The sequence below is a fragment of the Phascolarctos cinereus genome, unplaced genomic scaffold, assembly GCF_003287225.1.
Source record: "Phascolarctos cinereus isolate Bilbo 61053 unplaced genomic scaffold, phaCin_HiC Scaffold_3;HRSCAF=262, whole genome shotgun sequence".
Taxonomy (NCBI): Eukaryota; Metazoa; Chordata; class Mammalia; order Diprotodontia; family Phascolarctidae; genus Phascolarctos; species Phascolarctos cinereus.
The window spans coordinates 35,644,068-35,662,419 of record NW_027555736.1 but is presented as its reverse complement, the minus strand read 5'-3'; the positions used below and the strand labels follow the sequence as shown (position 1 = coordinate 35,662,419).

The 18,352-nt window shown below is 43.0% G+C and overlaps 1 protein-coding gene across 1 annotated transcript in view; it reads right to left on the bottom strand.

Moving 5' to 3' along the window:
- The window catches only part of ACSBG1 (acyl-CoA synthetase bubblegum family member 1), a 110,061-nt gene extending 91,994 nt beyond the window's left edge, over positions 1 to 18,067 (bottom strand). Inside the window, exon 1 of the mRNA XM_020975980.2 lies at positions 17,740 to 18,067. Coding sequence (XP_020831639.1) covers positions 17,740 to 18,005 — 266 coding nt within the window. The 5' untranslated portion in view covers positions 18,006 to 18,067. The remainder of the gene's footprint in view (positions 1 to 17,739) is intronic.
- Between the last annotated feature and the right edge of the window lie 285 nt (positions 18,068 to 18,352).

Below are 18,352 nucleotides of genomic sequence, written 5' to 3'. Positions count from 1 at the left end.
TGAAGTTTAGGGGAAGAGGAAAAGGCGTCTCACCTTCATCAAGACCAACCAGCAACTTGTGAGCTTAATCTTCATTATTAATATTTCCTCCATAACTTCCGTCGGTCTAAATAACCAACAAAACAATAAATCAAGCCCTAATTGTAACATCCGCCAATTTCCAAGGCGTAAATATTCACACTGAAAATTTAACAATGGACTCTTAAGAGCTTGTATACTGTCTTCAGACTACCCGTGGATGAAGTTCATGACTGGACCATGGCTCTGAATGCCTAGACCTTATTCAAAAGGAATAGGATAGCTAAAAGGGAGGGTGGGGTAGAACTATATGATAAGAAGGAGCATACATGTGAGAAAATCCAGGAACCTGGGAAGGGAAGCATGGCGGAAAGGGTTTGAGTGAAAGCTGGTGGAGAGAAAAATAGAAAGTAGTTTTGTCACTGCAGCATATGACTGCTATCCTGAACAGAAAGAAGAAATATCATGGGAATGGTAGTTTGGGAAGCAGGTTCTAAACCTGGCACAAGCCTGCCATATAAGATAGATATGGCAATGAATGGGGGAGGGCTTCCATTAGCTAGCGCTCTCAAATTAAAACAACTTGGAGGTACCACCTCACACCTATCAGAAATGACAGATGCTGGCAGGGATGTGGAAAGGCAGGGACAGTAATGCACTGTTGGTGGGGTTGTGAACTGATCCAGCCATTCTGGAGAACAATCTGGAACTATGCCCAAAGGGCAAAAAAAAACTGTGCATACCCTTTGATCCAGCAATACTACTACTAGGTCTATACCTCAGGGAGATCAAATAAAAAGGGAAAGGACCTACATGTACAAAAATTTTGTAGCAGCTCTTTTTGCGATGGCAAAGAATTGGAATTTGAGGGGATGCTCATCAATTGGGGAATGGATGAACAAGCTACAGCATATAACTGTAATGGAGTACTACTGTACTATAAGAAATGACAAGGTGAATGGTTTCAGAAAAACCTGGGAAGACCTATATGGACTGATGCAAATTGAAGGGAAAAGAACCAGGAGATCATTGTGCACAGTGACAGCAATGTTGTAATTGTGATCAATGGTTAAAGACTTTCCTTCTCTGATTAATACAGTGATCGAAGACAATTCCAAAGGACTCAGGATGAAAAAATGCTATCCACCTCCAAAGAGAGAAAACTAATGAAGTTTGAGTACAAATTGAAGTATAATTTTCTCACTTTCTCTTCTTGTTTTTTTTTTTGGGGGGGAAGTATTTTATATTATTTCATATGTAAAGCTGATATCATATTGCTTACTTTCTCTGTGAATGGGGGAGTGGTGGGAGGGAGGGAGACAATCTGAAACCCAAAACTTAAGAAGGAAAGGATGTTAAAAATGAACAAATAATAAGTATTTTAAAACATAAAAAATTTAATGTATAAGAATTATTCCCCAATTGATAAATGGTTAAAAGATATGAATAGACAATTGTCAGAGGAAGAAATCCAAGCTATCAATAATCATATGAAAAATGCTCTAAATTACTTATAATTCGAAAAATGAAAATTTAAATAATGATGAGGTTCCACCTTACACCCATCAGATTATTAAAGCTGACAAAAAATAAGAAAACAACAAATGTTGCCAGGGCTATGGCAAGCAAGTACATTAATGCACTGTTGGAGTTTTAAACTGGTCCAGGAATTTTGGAAAGCAGTTTAGAACTATACCTAAAAATCTATTCAGCTGTGAATATCCCTTAACCCAAAGATACCACTACTACATGTATACCCCAAAGAGATCAAATAAAGAAGAAAAGGACCTATATGTACAAAAGTATTTGTAGCAGCTCTTCTTATGGTGGCAAAGGATTGGAAACTGAGGAGGTGATCATCAGCTGGGGAATGACTGAACAAGATATGGTTTACGTATATAATGGAATACTATTGTGTGGTAAGAAATTACGAATGGGTCATTTCAGAGAAACCTGGAAAGATTTATGTGGACTTATATTGCAGAGTGAAGTGAGAAGAACTAGAAAACAGTTTATATAATAACAGTAGTATTATAAAGACAAACAACTTTGAAAGATTTAGGAAAACAATGATTGACACAATGACCAACCATAATTTCAGAAGATTCAAGATGAATCATGTTACCCACATCTTGATGGAGAGGTGGATAGAGTCATAGTACCAATTGAGACATACTTTTTTCAGACATGAACAATGTGCACATTTCCTTTTCTTGACTATACATGTTTATAATCGGGGGTTTGTTTTTCTTGATATCTCAATTGGTGGTGAGGATGTGGGTGGAAGAAACAGTGACACTCTAAAAATAAAATAAAATTTATTTTTTTTTAAAGAGAAAGGCATAGCGTCCAAGAATAAAAATGCTAATCCCTTTGTCCTTTGTTTTCTTCAGATTTCATCTAGAACATTATGTTCAATTCTGGGTACCACAGTTTAAAAAGGACATTGATAAGCAGAAAAAATGTTCAGAGGGAAGCAGCCATGATGGTGATGGGTCTTGAGTTTGTGACATATAAGGAATGACTGAAGGAACAAGGCATATTTATCCTGGAGAAGTCTCAAGAAGATGATGGCAGCCTTCATGTATTTGAAGGGATACCGTATGGAAAAGAGGTTAGATTTAATATGTTTGGCCTCAGAGGGCAGAAGCAGGAGTAATGAGTGGAAGTTACAAAAAGGTCAAATTAGGCTTAATGTTGGAGAAAACTTTCTAATAATTAGAACAGTCCAAAAATGGAATAGGCTGTGTTGAGAAGTGGAGGGTCCCCTCTCTGCGGAGGCCATTAGAGGTTGGGTCGACACTTGTGAAGAGTGTTATGATGAGGTTCCTTTCAGGTATAAGTTGGACTAGATGACCACTAAAGTCCTTTCCAGCTCTCGAATTCTGTGAAAGTCCTGATCTCAAAAGAGAGAGAGGGATGAATTACCCCAGTCACCTTGACTGAACTCAATGTACATTTGCCTTAGACCTAGTTGCTATTAATTAGTTGCTTACTATTCCAAAACAGGATCTCACACTGAACTCTCAGTAGACTTGTTTTTGCCTCCACTGCAGCTCATTATTTCATGAGAAAAATATTGCTCATAATCTTCCACCATTTTCCTCTAGGGTATTTTGTCAATGATTTAAGTTAGAAACCAGTGTTGCCCTTGGCTGCCACATTTCTCCACTTGGCAAGGAGATCAAGTATTTGCTGGAATGAACAGGTAACCAGAACAAATTGGCATTGATTAAAAAATGGAAAAGTTGATTGGTGGAACATATTTGGTATGAAACACATAGAAGCAAATGAACATAGTAGCCCAATGCTCAGTAAATTTCAAGACCCCCAATTGCTGGGGTAAGGATTCACTATTCAACAACAACTGTTTGGAAAGCTGGAAAACAGTCAGGTGGAAATTAGGTTTAGACAAACATCTCAGATCATATCCCAAAATAATCTCCAAGTGGATACATGACCTAGATATGAAAGATGACATCATAAACAAACTGGAGAAGCATGGAAGGAAATATATTCTGCAACTATGGATAGGGGAAGAGTTCATTTCTAACCAAAGGATGGAGAGTATCTCAGAAGACAAGAGGGACAATTTTGATTACAGACATAAGTCACACTGTCCTTTTTTAGGCTCTTTTCTTATGGAGTAGTTTAATGATGAAAAGGGCAGAAAAAGATAAAGAATGCTACCCATCTTCTGAAAGAGAAATGATGGGTCAAAAAGACAGAATGAAATGACCATTTCCAGACATGACCAACATAGGAATTTGTTTAGCTTACCTATGTATATTTGTTACCAAAACTTGTTTTTCTTTCCTTTTTTTCAGTTTGTGTGGGGGAGATGGGAGGGAGAGAAAATAAATCTTTGTTAATTTTTTTTAAATTTTAATTAAACCACTTTAAAAAGAAAAGGGCAGAGAAGTGTTTTTGAGTAAACACAGAAGTGTATTAATTACCAAAGGGTTCGAGATATTGCCTCTATTGTAGTTGAACATGTTGATGCTTGATAGGAATAGAAAAAAGAACTTTCTTTTACTACACATGGTAAATATACGTGTAAAAAATGCACCTTTCAGACAATATTTGGACAGTTTAGAGGAGAAAAAGATACATTGTGTAAAATATTAAGAATTGAATCTCTTTGTGAATCATATAGAATGATACCTGTCTTGTGTGGGAGCAGTTTAGTGTTATAAAAAGGCAGAGAAAGATCCTTATTAAGAACTAGAGAAATGTGAGCATTAAGAAACATAGTTTCTTTTTTTTAATATAAATTTATTTATTTTTAGTTTTCAATATTCACTTCCACAAGTTTTTGAGTTCCAAATTTCTCACCCCTTCCCCCACCCCAAGATGGCATGCATTCTGAATACCCCTTCCCCTGGTCTGCCTTCTCTTCTATCTCTCCCCCCTCCCTTCTCTTATCCCCTACCCCTTCCATTTTCCTGTAGAGCAGGATAGACTTCTGTACCCCATTTCCTGTATTTCTTATTTCCCAGTTGCATGTGAAAACACTTTTTTAAAAACACGTGTTTTTAAAACTTTGAGTTCCAAATTTTCTCCCTTCCTCCCTCCCCACCCTCCCTCACTGAAAAGGCAAGCAACTCAATATAGGTTGTACATGTGCAGTTATGCAAAACACTTCCTTAGTAGACATAAGAAACATAGTTTCAAGGACATCGAAGAGATGGAAGACCATATTGAAGACTTAAGAGCTATAAAGCATTCTGGCATATTAGCTATTTGTACAAACATGTTTTATGATTAAAGAGGGTAAAACTCAAACAAAAATCACATGAACAATTGAAGGTATGATTTTTAAAAGGATAATTGATCTGATAGAGGAAATTTAGGAAGTTGTGACTTTTTAAAGTGAAAAGTGAATCACAGAGTCTGAAGGTTCACATTTATGCCATTGAAAGTAAGAGAACTGGAGGATAGGAAATGGATATAGGAACCAATATAGGAAATGCAGAAGAAACTGACATAGAAACCTGAAGATTTGGATGGGGGAGGAGGAGGGTCTAAAAAGCTACTTAGTCAGAACCTTGGAATTTAGAAGCGGGAAGCTGATAAAAGGATTCAGATGAGTGATTCCTGATTGGTCCAGGAAAGAGATGTCTTCATTGGCCAAGAACTACATTGACATCTCTTACCCTTTTGTGCCACCTAGAAGTGAAAGAAGTGTTTGAGTGTGTTGCTTTCTGCTGTCACCTCTGGCTTGAGAAGGAAAAGCACAGGGGGCTTTGCAGTGCCATTAGTTTTTTTTGGTGAGGTGGCTTACAGTCAACCCTATCTATGTTGCTGTGATCTCCATTTTGATTAAACAGTATTGCATCTGGGTGAGTGAACAATTGGTAGGGCTCATCTGTAGAGCTCAGAGAGAGCCATTCTGATGAGTTTTGTAGCTCTCTGGCTTCAAGAGAACTGCTTTTTATATTAAGACCTAACATTTCCTAAATACCCTTTAAAGGATGATGGTTAATTGAAAGAGCTTGTAAATTCTATGTTTGAATAGAGAAGAGATTTTCCTCAGGACCGATAATATTGAAACCTTAAGTCCACAGTTGTGAGTCACCCTAAACATGTGAATTTTCTCCCTCGTGTGTTTCTCTGCCAAGTTCCTATGTGTGCCTACTCCTTCCCATGGGTATTGAGTACACTGATAAGAGAGCAGCACCTCTTTTTATATGTGTATTACGATGTATTTTATTATCTATGCCTTTGCTCTACTATATCACTATCTGTGATTATTTTTGCTTTATTGTTAAGTAAATGGTCATGCTTAAGATTTAAAAGTGTTGATTATATGAAAATACGTTAGATGGGGGCTAAGAGCTAGAGTAATAGTAACTATGCGGAATGGGTTATCCCTATGACTTTGAAAGAGTTTAAACAGAATCATATGGTGATGTTCTATCTCTGGGAACTCTGAACTAATATGAGAGCTATATGCTAATATGAGAGCAGGTTGGAGTGAACAAGTTAAATGCAGAGAAAGAATAAGTGCGTCTCAGGGATGGGGTCTGCCACATCCTGTGAGAGGGGTTATGGGTCTACCTTGTGTGGTGCTCGTTGGGTCCACGGGTAGAGATGCCTCACGTGGCACTCATGCCTTATACACAGCCATGTTACACATAAAATTGTAAAGGTTTTGCACCAACCAAATGCACAGAGACTCATAGCTACCTTTGTATTTATCAGTAATACCAATGATACTGTCTGCCACTTCCCTATCTCTAGATTGAGCCTTTCTCTATGGCAGCCAACAGACTACACCTTGACTTGACTTCTTAACCTGCATTATTATGGTTTAATGCCTCTTACTTCATACACAAAGATAGGTCACCCAGAAACAGAAGTGGGTTTTTTTTAAGGCTTTTACTAGCACTTATTAGCAACTTCTAAAAACACAGAAGCAGCAACAAATTTAGAGAGAATCATTGGACAGGAATCTTTTCTAAAAATCCCCTTAATTTGGTCACAAAATGACCAATTATTCTCTCCCTACCAACATTTCTGCTGTATGAATGAATATAAAAAGAATTTATTAAGTGATTACCATGTGCCTAGCACTGTGCTAAGTGCTTAGAATAGAAAGAGAAAGCAGTCAGTTTTTGCCCTCAATATACATACATTCTAATAAGGGGAGACAACCTATAAAAGGGAACTGGGACTCAGGAGGTGCACTTTGGTCCAGAAAGTTCCTGTCATGATGAATGGGGCCAGAGGGCATTAGATTGGCACATTCCAACCAGGAACACTCAAAGAATTTACTTGATTGTGGTTCCAGAACTAGGAGCAGCAGGGGAGAGAGAGGTGGATAGGAAAGATCTTACTAAAAAACAAAAAAAAATCCTCTGCCTCAGCATGACCCTGGCCCCTGCTCCCTGGCTTTTTCTAATGTATTTTTTTTAGCAGCTAAAACTCTGAAGAAAGGCTTACTTTCAGTTCCATGGAAAGGGCTCATGCCTCTCAGTCCCTTTCTCCCACCTCTGATAGAGAAGAGTAAGGAATCGCCTCCACTAGAACTTGGCCTTGGCTCCATATGAAGCCACCATCTTACCTGAGAAACAGCCACTCCACCTCATCTCAGTCCCCACAATATCCTTTGTCTTATTCCTATCAGAACCAGAGCTGTTTTTTTCTTTTCCCACTGACTCCCAAAGAGAGTTTCCAGTGGTCATGATCATTACACCATAAGACTTCCTTATTGACATATAAAACAGAGGGGAATACAAATATAAATGCACAGAGAATGTTACCCAGAAACTCCAGTCTCTGTAGACACATTATTCCACTTCAAAGAGGTGTCACTCAGCACTTTCTGTCTCTTTATCCGTCTCTATCTGTCTTCCCCGCCCTTCTCTCTCTCTCTCTCTCTCTCTCTCTCTCTCTCTCTCTCTCTCTCTCTCTCTCTCTCTCACACACACACACACACACACACACACACACACGCGCACACGCACACACACACACACACTCCATGTAACCTTTGGCAAACCACTAAACCACTAAGTAGTCTGTAAGACTATGCTATAGAACAGTGGCTGACCTGTATCAGCTGTAGGAGCTTCCACCTTGGGAATTCCATATGTAATTTGCATGTGCCCAAGTAAGATGTGTCCATCCATGCAAGGTATCTAAATACCTCCAGGGGAGGCACTGATAGAGATCTCTGGAACCTTGCCCAGCCCTCTTCAAGGGAGACAATGAGTCCTGCCTTGAGGGAGCAGAAGAGCCATGAGCTTCAGTGCTCCCATCAAAAAGATGGTACTGGGGCAGAATCACATTTATTTTCCCCCTAAATATTGCTTGTCTAAGTGTGTGATTTTTTTGATTCAAAGCACAAGCTGCTGAAAATGAAATGATACAGAGTGAAGTGAGCAGAGCTAAGAACAATTTATACAATGACAACATTTCAGAGAAAAACAACTTTGAAAGACTTTAGAACTCAGACTGACACAATGATATACCAAAAGCCTGAAGATGAAATAGACTATACTCACTTCCTGCTAGAAAGGTGGTAAATTTAAGTGCAGAAAGCAAGATAAAAATTATTCAGACATAGCTAATGTGGGAATTTGTTTTGCTAAAAAATGCATGTTGGTAAAGAAGGTTATTTTGTTTTTATTTATTTTTTAATCGCTCGATGAAGGGCAGTGGAAGACATAATTATAAATGTTTGTAAAAATAAAATTGTCAAAGCAAAAGTTTCTAGCTTTGTTGATTGCTTAAAAGGGGAAGGATAGCTTTTAGCTTACACTCACCAACTTGACAGCTCACCAAATGTTGTTACACAAAAGATCACAAATAGTGAATAGCGAATAAACCTATTTATCCAAAAAACACCAAACAGAAATCAGAAAAGTCATACAGATTAAGATATACCAGAAAATACACAGTGAATGAACTTTCACAGGGGAAGCAAAATAGATCAAACCAAGAAAGATCTCATGCAAGTGGAAAGTCCCCCAAATCTTTAGGGAGACAGGCTGGAAATCGGAGACATATTGAAGAACTGGCTTCCTCTATGTATCTGATGCTCCCAAAGTCCTTTTCTCTCTTCCTCATACATCTGGAGTTGGTCCCAAAGAGATCTGGAACCATGAATGTCCTCTCTCAAAAAAAGCATGAAAAAGTATCTCATCTCCAAAGCTCTCACACCAACTCCTTCCCTGAAGCAATCCATCAGCATTTTCTCCACTGTTCAGGAGAGCCTCTTGCAAAGTGGTTCAAAGTGGCCCAAGTTTAGCTGGAAACCTGGGTTGTACACCAATTAAGTTACACGTCTGGGCCTTTATCGGTGTTAATTCTGCCTCCTGGGCTCAAGTAGGCTCAAGACCTGTAGGATCTTAAACAGACCACCCACACTAAGCAAAGCCATTAGAAAACGGCTCAGCTTCTCTCTTCCGAAGTCCAGTCTCCTCTAGGAAGGCTTGTGTGACCCCTTGTACGACCTCCTGGGGTCCCTGTCTGCCCAGATTGCTGCTTTGACCTTCATCGGCCAGTCCGTGCACTGGCTTCAGAATGGCTTCTCTCCCTTACGAGGAGAGCTCCCACAGGGCAGGGACTGTGTCAGCCCTGTGTTTATACACACCCCACACACCATTCGGTATTAGCATCAAACCATGAAATGGAAGAACTGAAAGAAAGTACAGAAATCATCTAAGTAGGAGTAATGGGCAGATATTTCTGAGAGTCACATTTTGGAGGAAAAGTTTCCCAGCATTCAGACCTGCCCTAAAGTGGAGTGGACTGCCTAGGGAAGAGAATGTCCAGTTCCTGGAGGTCTTCGAGGGGAGGCTGAATGCCACTTCCCAGAGATGTTACCGAGGGGAAAGCTGACCTCCAAGCTCCCTTCCAGTTCAGAGATTCTATAATCTAGCCTAGGATGATCCACTTAGCATTGGAATTGACTCTACTGGACAGTGTTTGGTCATAGAGCCCAAATTTTTATGGATGAAGCACAGGAGGCTTAGAGAGATCATAGGATCACAGATCTTAGACGGGATCTCATCTGACTCACTTATTTTTGTTGAGGAAACTGAGACTGAGAGAGGTTATGTGATCCTAGGACCACTGGAAAGGACCTGAGAAGCCATCCACACCAGCCCCATAATTTTACAGATGAGGCATTTAGGACCCAGAAGGGCAAGGTCATGTTTGAGCAAGTGTCAGAGCGAGGATCTGAATCCTTGTCCTCCATCTCTAAATACAGCAACTCACGCTGCTTCCAACCTCTTTGCTTTACTAATAAGGAACCTGAGGCCCCGGTTCCTGGGGAATCGAGAAGGGAAGTGACTATCGTCATTTTTCAGTCTTGCCTGATTCTTAGTGACCCCTTTTGGGGGGCTTTCTTGGCAAAGACACTGCAGTGGTTTGGCATTTCCTTCTCCAGCTCATTTTAAAGATGAGGAAACTGAGGCAAACAGGGCTAAGTGACTTGCCCAGGGTTAGTAAGTGTCCGAGGCCAGATTTGAACTCATGAAGATGATTCTTTCTGACTCCAGGTCTGGAGCTCTGTCCACTGAGCAACCTAGCTGCTCCTAAGGTATTTACCAACTCTAAAATCCTGTACCCCTATGACTTGCTTAAGGCTACACAGTGAACTAATGGAGGAACCAGGAGTAGAACCCAAATCTCCCGACACTGGTATTCCGTGAATATTGACAATTGATTTGAATTAAGGTGATGTGACATGGTTCGCCTGATACACACAGGCTGTGTGACCCCGAGCGAGGGCCCTGGGCCACTCTCTAAGAGAATAAAATGTTAGTCTTCATTGAGAGAGGGAGTGTCTCACCAGGACCACCCCACCCTCCAGTATCTATGAAATTTTTAAAAATGTGATGTATTAAAACGTCACTCAGCTAAATGAACCACCCAAGGCCTTGTCATTAGGGTCAGATCTTCTCAGTTCTGTTCCTTTCCCTTCCCCCTTCCAGTACAGCCATCTATGTAACACAAAGGGCATTTATTCAGGACGTTAATCCCCTAAAAGGAATGTGGGGCAAGCAGATGGAGGAACTCTTTCCCCTGTGTCCTTGGCAAAAGGAACATGGGGGGGGGGAAGGAGGTCCTACTTGATCCCTCTGAGGAACACCCAGGGAGACACAGTGAAGCACACAGAATCCTATCAACTATGGAATGTTAACCCTTTGCACACCTTCCTCCCCCAATCCACCGGACCTACTCTCCCCCATCTCACAGGTGCATCCGATCTCATGGTGGGAAGAATTGTCAATAAATTCAGAAAGGTCTTATTGGAGGAGACAAAGGTGTAAGGAGAACAGACCTGGGGGTCAGAAAGGCCAGGGTTCAAATCCTGCCTGTGACCCTCACTAGCAATAGGCAAGACACCTTGATTCTCTCATCCTCAATTTTCCCATCAGGAAAATGTGTATCATATGATTAGAGATTTGTAGCTGGAAGAGCCAACGAGGGCCAAACTTCTCATTTCATAGTTGAGGAACTGAGGCCCGGAGAGGAGTGACAGTGGAAGCACTCGGCCTCAGATCAAAGGTTTTGGATTCCAAAGCCAGCTCTCTCCCTCCCAGGCACCAGCAGTGCCTACCTTAGGGAGGGAGGGGGCTATTGTGAGACACAGATGACATAATGCTATCAATTACTTTGCAAACCTTAAAAGGGCCATAGGACTGGGACAAGGACTGGATGTGTGATTTCATTGGCTTAGGGAACTCCCAGATGAGGGTGTTCCCTCCACCAACACAGATCAGCACCTGCTCCATAGCTTACAGTCTTAGGGCTGTCCAGAGCGCCTCAGGGTATGGTGACTTGCCCAGGGGTCACACAGCCTATATGTGTCAGAGGCAAGTCTTCCTGGCTCTCTCTATTAACTGCATTTCCTTATCATCATTACAATAACGATGATAATATTATGTGGGAATCAAGCTCTCTCATTTCCAATGATAATAACAAGAACAACCACCACCAACATTTATTGTGCACCTTCTGTGCACCAGTCACTGGAGATGCAAATACAGGGCAAAGAGAGACAGTCCCTGCCCATCCTAATAGGAGAAGACAGCACGTAAAAGAGGAACTGAAAAGTAATGGGGTAGGCTAAGTCCGGAGAATCAGGGGTGGCTGCTCCGGTGGTTGTTTTCAGTCACGTATGACCCTTTGTGACCCCAATTGGGGTTTTCATGGCAAAGATGCTGGAGTGGTTTGCCATTTCCTTCTCCAGCCCATTTTACAGATGAGGGAACTGAGGCAAACACGGCTATGTGACTTGCCCAGGGTCACACAGCTAGGAAGTGTTTGAAGCTGGACTCACAAAAATGAGTCCTCCTTACTCTATCCACTGCACCACACACATAGCTGCCGATCTAGGCCCTTCCACCAAAACGAATGGTCCATCAGAGCTCACCAATGGAAGGTCCAAAGTGCTTTCCCAACCATTTTTCCATTTGAATCTAAGAAGGCAGTAATAAAGGCCTGCATTAGGGTAGTAACAATGCCAATGGAGTGTCTGGGAATGGATACAAGAAATATAATCAAAGAGGAATTAGCAGGACCTTGTAATTCTGGATGTGAGAGACAAGGGACAGTCAAAGGATCGTAGACTGAGAGTTGGAGGGGACTTGAGAGTCCTACCCCCTCATTGCATAGATAACATTAAAGAGGCAGCATGGCTTAGTGGATAAAGCACTGGACTTGGAGTCAGAAAGACATGAATTTAAATCCTACTTCAGTCTAGCAAGTCACTTAACTCCTCTGTGCCTCAGTTTTCTCATCTGTAAAATGGGCAGGTGGGTCTAGATGGCCTTCTGAGATCCCTTTCAGCTCTAAAGCCACAGTCTTCTGACACTGAGACTCATTGAAAGAGAAGTGATTTGCCTAAAGGCATATTGAAAGTCAGTGAAAGGGCCCAGACTGGAACCCAGGTCTTCCATCTAGCTATTACCATGTTCTCTATCACCTCTACCCCCGAAGCAATTCATAGAAACATAAAACTTGGAGGAAACTTGGAGATCATCTAGTCCAAGTTCCCAAATGAGAAAGCATGGTCCAGTTTGGACAGAGGTAGGACTCAAACAAAGGTACGTACTTCACAAACCAGGACTCCTTCTGTTGAATCATATTAGCTACAAAAGGAGATAGTGTATCCCTTTTCCTTCTCCCCCGCAAGACTCAAAAATACTTAGGAGTTGCCAGTCATATCCACCATCTGCTTTTTCTAGTGAAATGTACATGCATGAGGAGCTTAGGCTCTAGCCAATGGATAACAAGAAGGTGAATACCAAGCATCATCACTGCACTCCAATTACCCAGAGCATGGCCAGAGATGGTAGACTCTGTGAGAGAGAGGCCCTCCTCAGTGGAGTCTACATTCATTTGAATACTAGAGTTTACAGACCTTAAGGAAAGTAAGAGGGGGGTACCACAGCCCCAAAACCACAGGGAAGTAGTTGTGACACCCAAGTAAGGAATAATCACTTCTTGGTTTTGGACTTTGGGGTGGTGGTGTGGACAGGGCTGGGGCAGCCAAAGTCTTCCCAGGCTATGGGAAATAGGCAGGAAGTGGTCCAAGTGGGTAGACCTAGATGGCTATGAAGGCAAGTTCCACTTAAGCCCTCGGACCCAAACCCTTAAATAAGGTATAAAGAGCTGAGGAAGACAGTGAAGGCTCTAGCCAGGCCCCTTTGACAGCTGTGGAAGAACCCAGATACAGTCAAGGTCCACTCAGAAAATAGCAGTCTTCATAGGATGACAGATACAGAGCTGAAAGTGACCCAGGAGGCCATTTAGCCCAACCTTCCCCCATTTTACAGATGAGGAAACTGAGGTCTAAGGTGGCTGAGTGACAGATGGCTTTATGGGTCTGAGGTCATACCTTGAGAGTTCTATCACCTGACCTCCCCCATACCTGAAAACTTCTGTGTATCACCCCCAAGTTCCAATTCATCCCCTCTCCACCTTCTTCTTCTCTCTAGTTTCAGGAGGAAATGCCCATCTCCTTCCCTTTCACTCGTATTCTTGATCTCATCCACTTCCATGTCCTTTATGACCTTGCTCCCTCGTTCATTCTCTCTGTCTCTCTCTCTCTGTGGCTCTCTGTCTCTCTCTCACTCTTTCCTCTGGACTGACTCATCTTCTGCTGCCTACGAAATTGTGTTAGTATCCCCATCTCCTCTATCCTAAAACCTCCTTTGACCCTGAAGCTGTTTTCCTATTGCCCTCCTTCCTTTCAATATCAAACGTAGAAAGAATAGCCTATGCTTGCTTAGGCCACTTCTTTACCACTCATGAACTCCTCAGACTTCTTGAAATCTGGCTTCTGGAGCTACCATTCTACTGAAACTGCTCTCTCCACAGCCACCCGTGATACTTAATCGCCACATTTTATGGGCTCTTTTCAGGCCTCATCATCCTTGACCCGACTGCATCATTCAACACCGTTGACTGCTCCTTATGGATAATCTCTTCTCCCATAGTCTCTGCAACACTGCTCTGAAATGTTTCACGCCACTCACCTTCATCCAAGCTACATTTCAGCCCAGTGGCCTACTCCACATTCTCCAGTCTTGCCCTGTTCTTTCTAGCTCCTAAACCTTTTCATAGGCCATTCTTCATGACTGAAAGTTCCCTGTCCGACTACTACACCTTCCTACCCTCACTCCATGCCCATACCACCTCTAACTATTAAAATCCTTCTCTAACAAGGCTCATTGGACCACACTCTCATCCTGACTACAGACTCTTCTTCCCCTTAAACTAGCTGCTCCATACTGAGAAAAATTACTCTGGCAGCCTGTGCACGATGGATTGGAGGTAGGACAACTTGACAGGGGAGAGGAGGAGAGCATGAGATTGAGGAAGATAGATTTCCAAACCCACGTAGCTTAGAGTCACTTGACACAAGAAGGCCCCCTTCTCAGAGCTGATGAGAAAGGATCCACCATGACCCACGTTTTCAGTATGGAGTCCTGGGGTATCTGGACCACCAGTGAACCTGATACTGGGTTCAGGATAGGAAAGGAAAGCAGAGATATGGTATTTAGCAAACAGAGTTTTCTATTCCCCCAGGGTACAGCTGATCTGGGTTTGCATAGGGCCCCAGCTTCCAATATGGAGGCCCTTTGATGTAGTCAAGATGACCCCCACCTTGATAAGAAACTGGGCAATCAATATTCCTCCTCCAAACTGGGGCCCATGACCCCTTTCATGATCTCAAAAGAACTTAAAATCATAGGAAAGAATTTGGAGCTGGCAGGGAGCTCAGAGACCATCTAGTCCAAGCCCCTTATTTTACAGATGAGGAAACTGAGGCTCAGAGAGTCTTGCCTAAATTCACAGGAGTAGCTAAGCAGCAGAGTGAGCATTCTGATTCAACTCCAAAGTCACCAAAGGGGAAAGGCTGCAAGGTCCAGGAGGAGGGACAGGGGAGGGGGGAGAGAGCCTCAGTCCCAAAGAGAGACTTCATATTTTAGGAAGAGGAGACTCTCACCCCCAAGCCTGGACCAGGCTTTTAAATTCAGGCTTCTAACTCAGACGACAGACCTTTGCAAAAAGGAGAGTGGACCAGGCGGGCCTGCAGACTTCTTCGGCCATTGACAAAAGGAATTGCAAGAGGCCTGACAGATTGCTCAGAAGGGCTCAGAAGCCATTAATTAAAGACTTGTCTTATGCAGACCCACTAGCCCAGCAAGAATGAGGTGGCTTTCTCTCTGGGGCAGTCAGAGAGAAGGAGACGGTCCCTCTCCCCAGGAAAAAAAGGAGGAAGATGGGGATTGGGGAGGGGCAGACTTCAGGAAGTTGAGTCATTGTGGGGCTGAGATGGCGAGAAGCCCAGGGGGAACCAGGACCAGATTTCTTCCCCCCTCTTGCCATGGCAGGGATGGCTGCAAGAGGAAGCCAGGGCTGCCAGGTCAGTGGGGGGTGTCAAGGAGCAGTGGGAATCCAATTCCATTTATAAGGCATCTATTGAAAGCCAGCCTTGGGCAAGGCGTTGTGCTGGGCAATGGGGTCAGAAAGATCAAGGAAAGCCTAGTCCTCTCTCTCACGCTTGTGGTTTGGAAAACCAGTCTGAGAGCCTGGAGTTGAGTGGGTCCCCAGTAAGAGTCAGTGGCTGTGATGAGAGGCTGTTCTGGGAATAAATTTGCATTTGATAAGAGGATCAGGGAGGCAGGCTGGGCAAGTGGTAATATGGAGCTTGGGAAACAAGGCAGTGTCTTTGAGACTTTCCATAACAACTTTTCTTTTTAAAATAGACCTGAGACTTCAACACTGTCAAAGGAATCCCAGTGAGAAACAGTCTACATTGCAGGTCTAAATTCTTGGCAATTTAGCTGCTTAGAGGATTTCCTGGGGTCCTGAGGGTGGTGTCCACAAATGTCCCAAGCTTCCAAATCTGCTCTCTAGGCACCATTCCATGCTGATGCCCTCATGATAACAATGATTTCCATTTCTTGAATGTTCTAAGCACCAGAGAGGCAGCACTGGAGGAAGAGCCTCAGAGCCAGGAGAAGCTCACTCTCACATAGACTGGCCACATGACCCGGGCGCATTGCTTCACTGCTCAAGGCTCTAGGAGCCTCTCTGAGTCTGTAGAAGCTGCTAACCTTCACCTAGAAGTTCTCTATGCCAGGGACATCACAAGGCCAGTCCCTATCCCTTGAGCACTTTACAAACATTTTCTCATTTATTCTCACAGTCCATGAGATAGGTAAGTGCCATTGTTATCCCCACTTGCAGATGAGGAAATGGAGGCTCAGAGACATCATGGCTGGCCCAAGATCACACAGTTAAGAGGTGGGATTCAAACAAAGGTCTTCTGGACTCCAAGTCCAGCACTAAAGTGATGGAGAGGGACTAACTCAAGTTAGAGGGGGAGAGCTAGAGAAACTCTGAGAGAGACAATAGTGTCAGAATAGACCCCGTGTGTAGGGTTAGGTAACATCATTAGATGTAAACTCCTTGAGGACAGGGACTGTCTCTTACCTCTTTCTGTAACCCCAGAGCTTAACACAGAGCCTGGCACATAGTAGGTACTCAATAAATGTTGATTGATTGATAGCCCACTAGCATGCCCCTCCTCCCTCCAAAATAGGGTATGCCAGTATGGAATGAGCAACAACAAGATGGTGTAAGATCAGATTCTTTTCAGTACAATGTTTCTTAAATTGTGGGCATCTGAGCCCTGAGCAGGGTGCCAGGTGAGCGTAGGAACTGAGCATGGTGAAAAGTCTTCTGAGCTAGAGTCCAGAGCCGTGAGAGGGAAAGGCCAGTCTACCTTCCTTTGTCTTTGAAGTTCTCCCATCATTCCCCAGAAATCTCCCAGATGGGTGACACTAGGGCTGTGCCCATCCCAAGATGTTTCCCCTCCATTCCTGTTCAACCCAACCAAGATTCAGGACGGTCCACAATGCTCAGGAATTAGCTGCAGCCTGGTCACTATATCCAGTTTCCACCAATGGATTTTGTTTTCCTTTCAGGACATCTCTGATCCAGGAAAACCACCCCTTTGTGCCCTGCCTCCTCTCCCCTCTCCAATTTGATGATATTGCAGAAGGGGCAGTTACCTTAAGTAAGTCACCTCTCTAGGATTTAATATCCTGGTGTACAATTCAGTTAATAAGTACCTATTAAGCACCTCCTATATACCAGACATTGTGCTAGGCATTGGGAATACAAGTACAAAGAACAAAACAATCTTTATTTGCAATGAGCTTACATTCTAATGGTTGAAACAATTAGTACATAAATGACACACACCATAAATATTGTTAATAAAAACATATATATGCAAAATGAAGTGGGTGGACTAGATGATTTCTAAGGTCCTTTACAACTCTGAGTGATCCTTCATATTCTAGATGAGGACTCTGAAGCCAAGAAAAAGAAAATGACTTGACCAAGGTCACACAGCTAGTAAGCTGCCAAACTAGAATTCAATCCAGCACTTTTTTCACAAGAGTATTCAGGTGAAATGGCCACATTCTTTCCAGAGGGAACATCTGTTATACACCCAAAAAACTTCCAAAATTCCTCCACTCAGGACGTCAGCGTACAAGTCCCAGTCCAAAAGCCATTGAAAGGTGGAACCTGGTCCCCTGTGAGACCTAATGCTCAGACGGAGAGGAAGAGGTGCCCCACTGCCCTGGATGCCCTGGCCTCTTCACCATCACCTGTCCATCTGTCCAAGGGACTAATCAGGGAATTGCTCCCTTAGAGGAATGGGCTCTGACTTTGTACCTGGTTTCGAAGCCTTCTGGAGTCTTCCCTAAACTCCCATCCAAGTCTTTCTTCTTGAGGTTTTCTTCACTGTCAGGCATGCTGAAGGGGTCCTGAGGAGCTGACTGGGCAGCACTGGATAACGGATCCCAAGAAGCATAAAAGTGACTGACTGAGCACTTGCAGGCAGCCACAGTAACTAGAGAACTTAAGGCAGTGGGGGGAGGAGACAAAAGTCCCACCAAAGCCAACTCCTCTCCCCCCTCCCTGTTTTGAAGCATGCTCATAAAGTCTGGGAATTGCAGGTTGTCCAGTGTGGGAGCTGTCCTTTCCAGCTCTCTTCAGTTGAGTGAATCATGAGGAGAATTTCAATAAGAACAGTGCGCTTTTTGATGCAAATTGCCCCCAGGACGCCCAGCCAATCAGCTACTGGAATTCTGGAACTTCTGGGGCGTGGAGTTTTCTACTCAATCCTAGTTTTTAAAGGACTGAGAAAAGGTGGTCCAGGATTCACTGAGGATTAGTGAAACTGAGATATGACCTTAAATTTAAGTGATCAGTGACGTGTAATACGCGAGAGAGATGCTCCCCGTTTACACTGGAAGTGGTTCAGTCAAGTCTGTGGCTTCTCCTT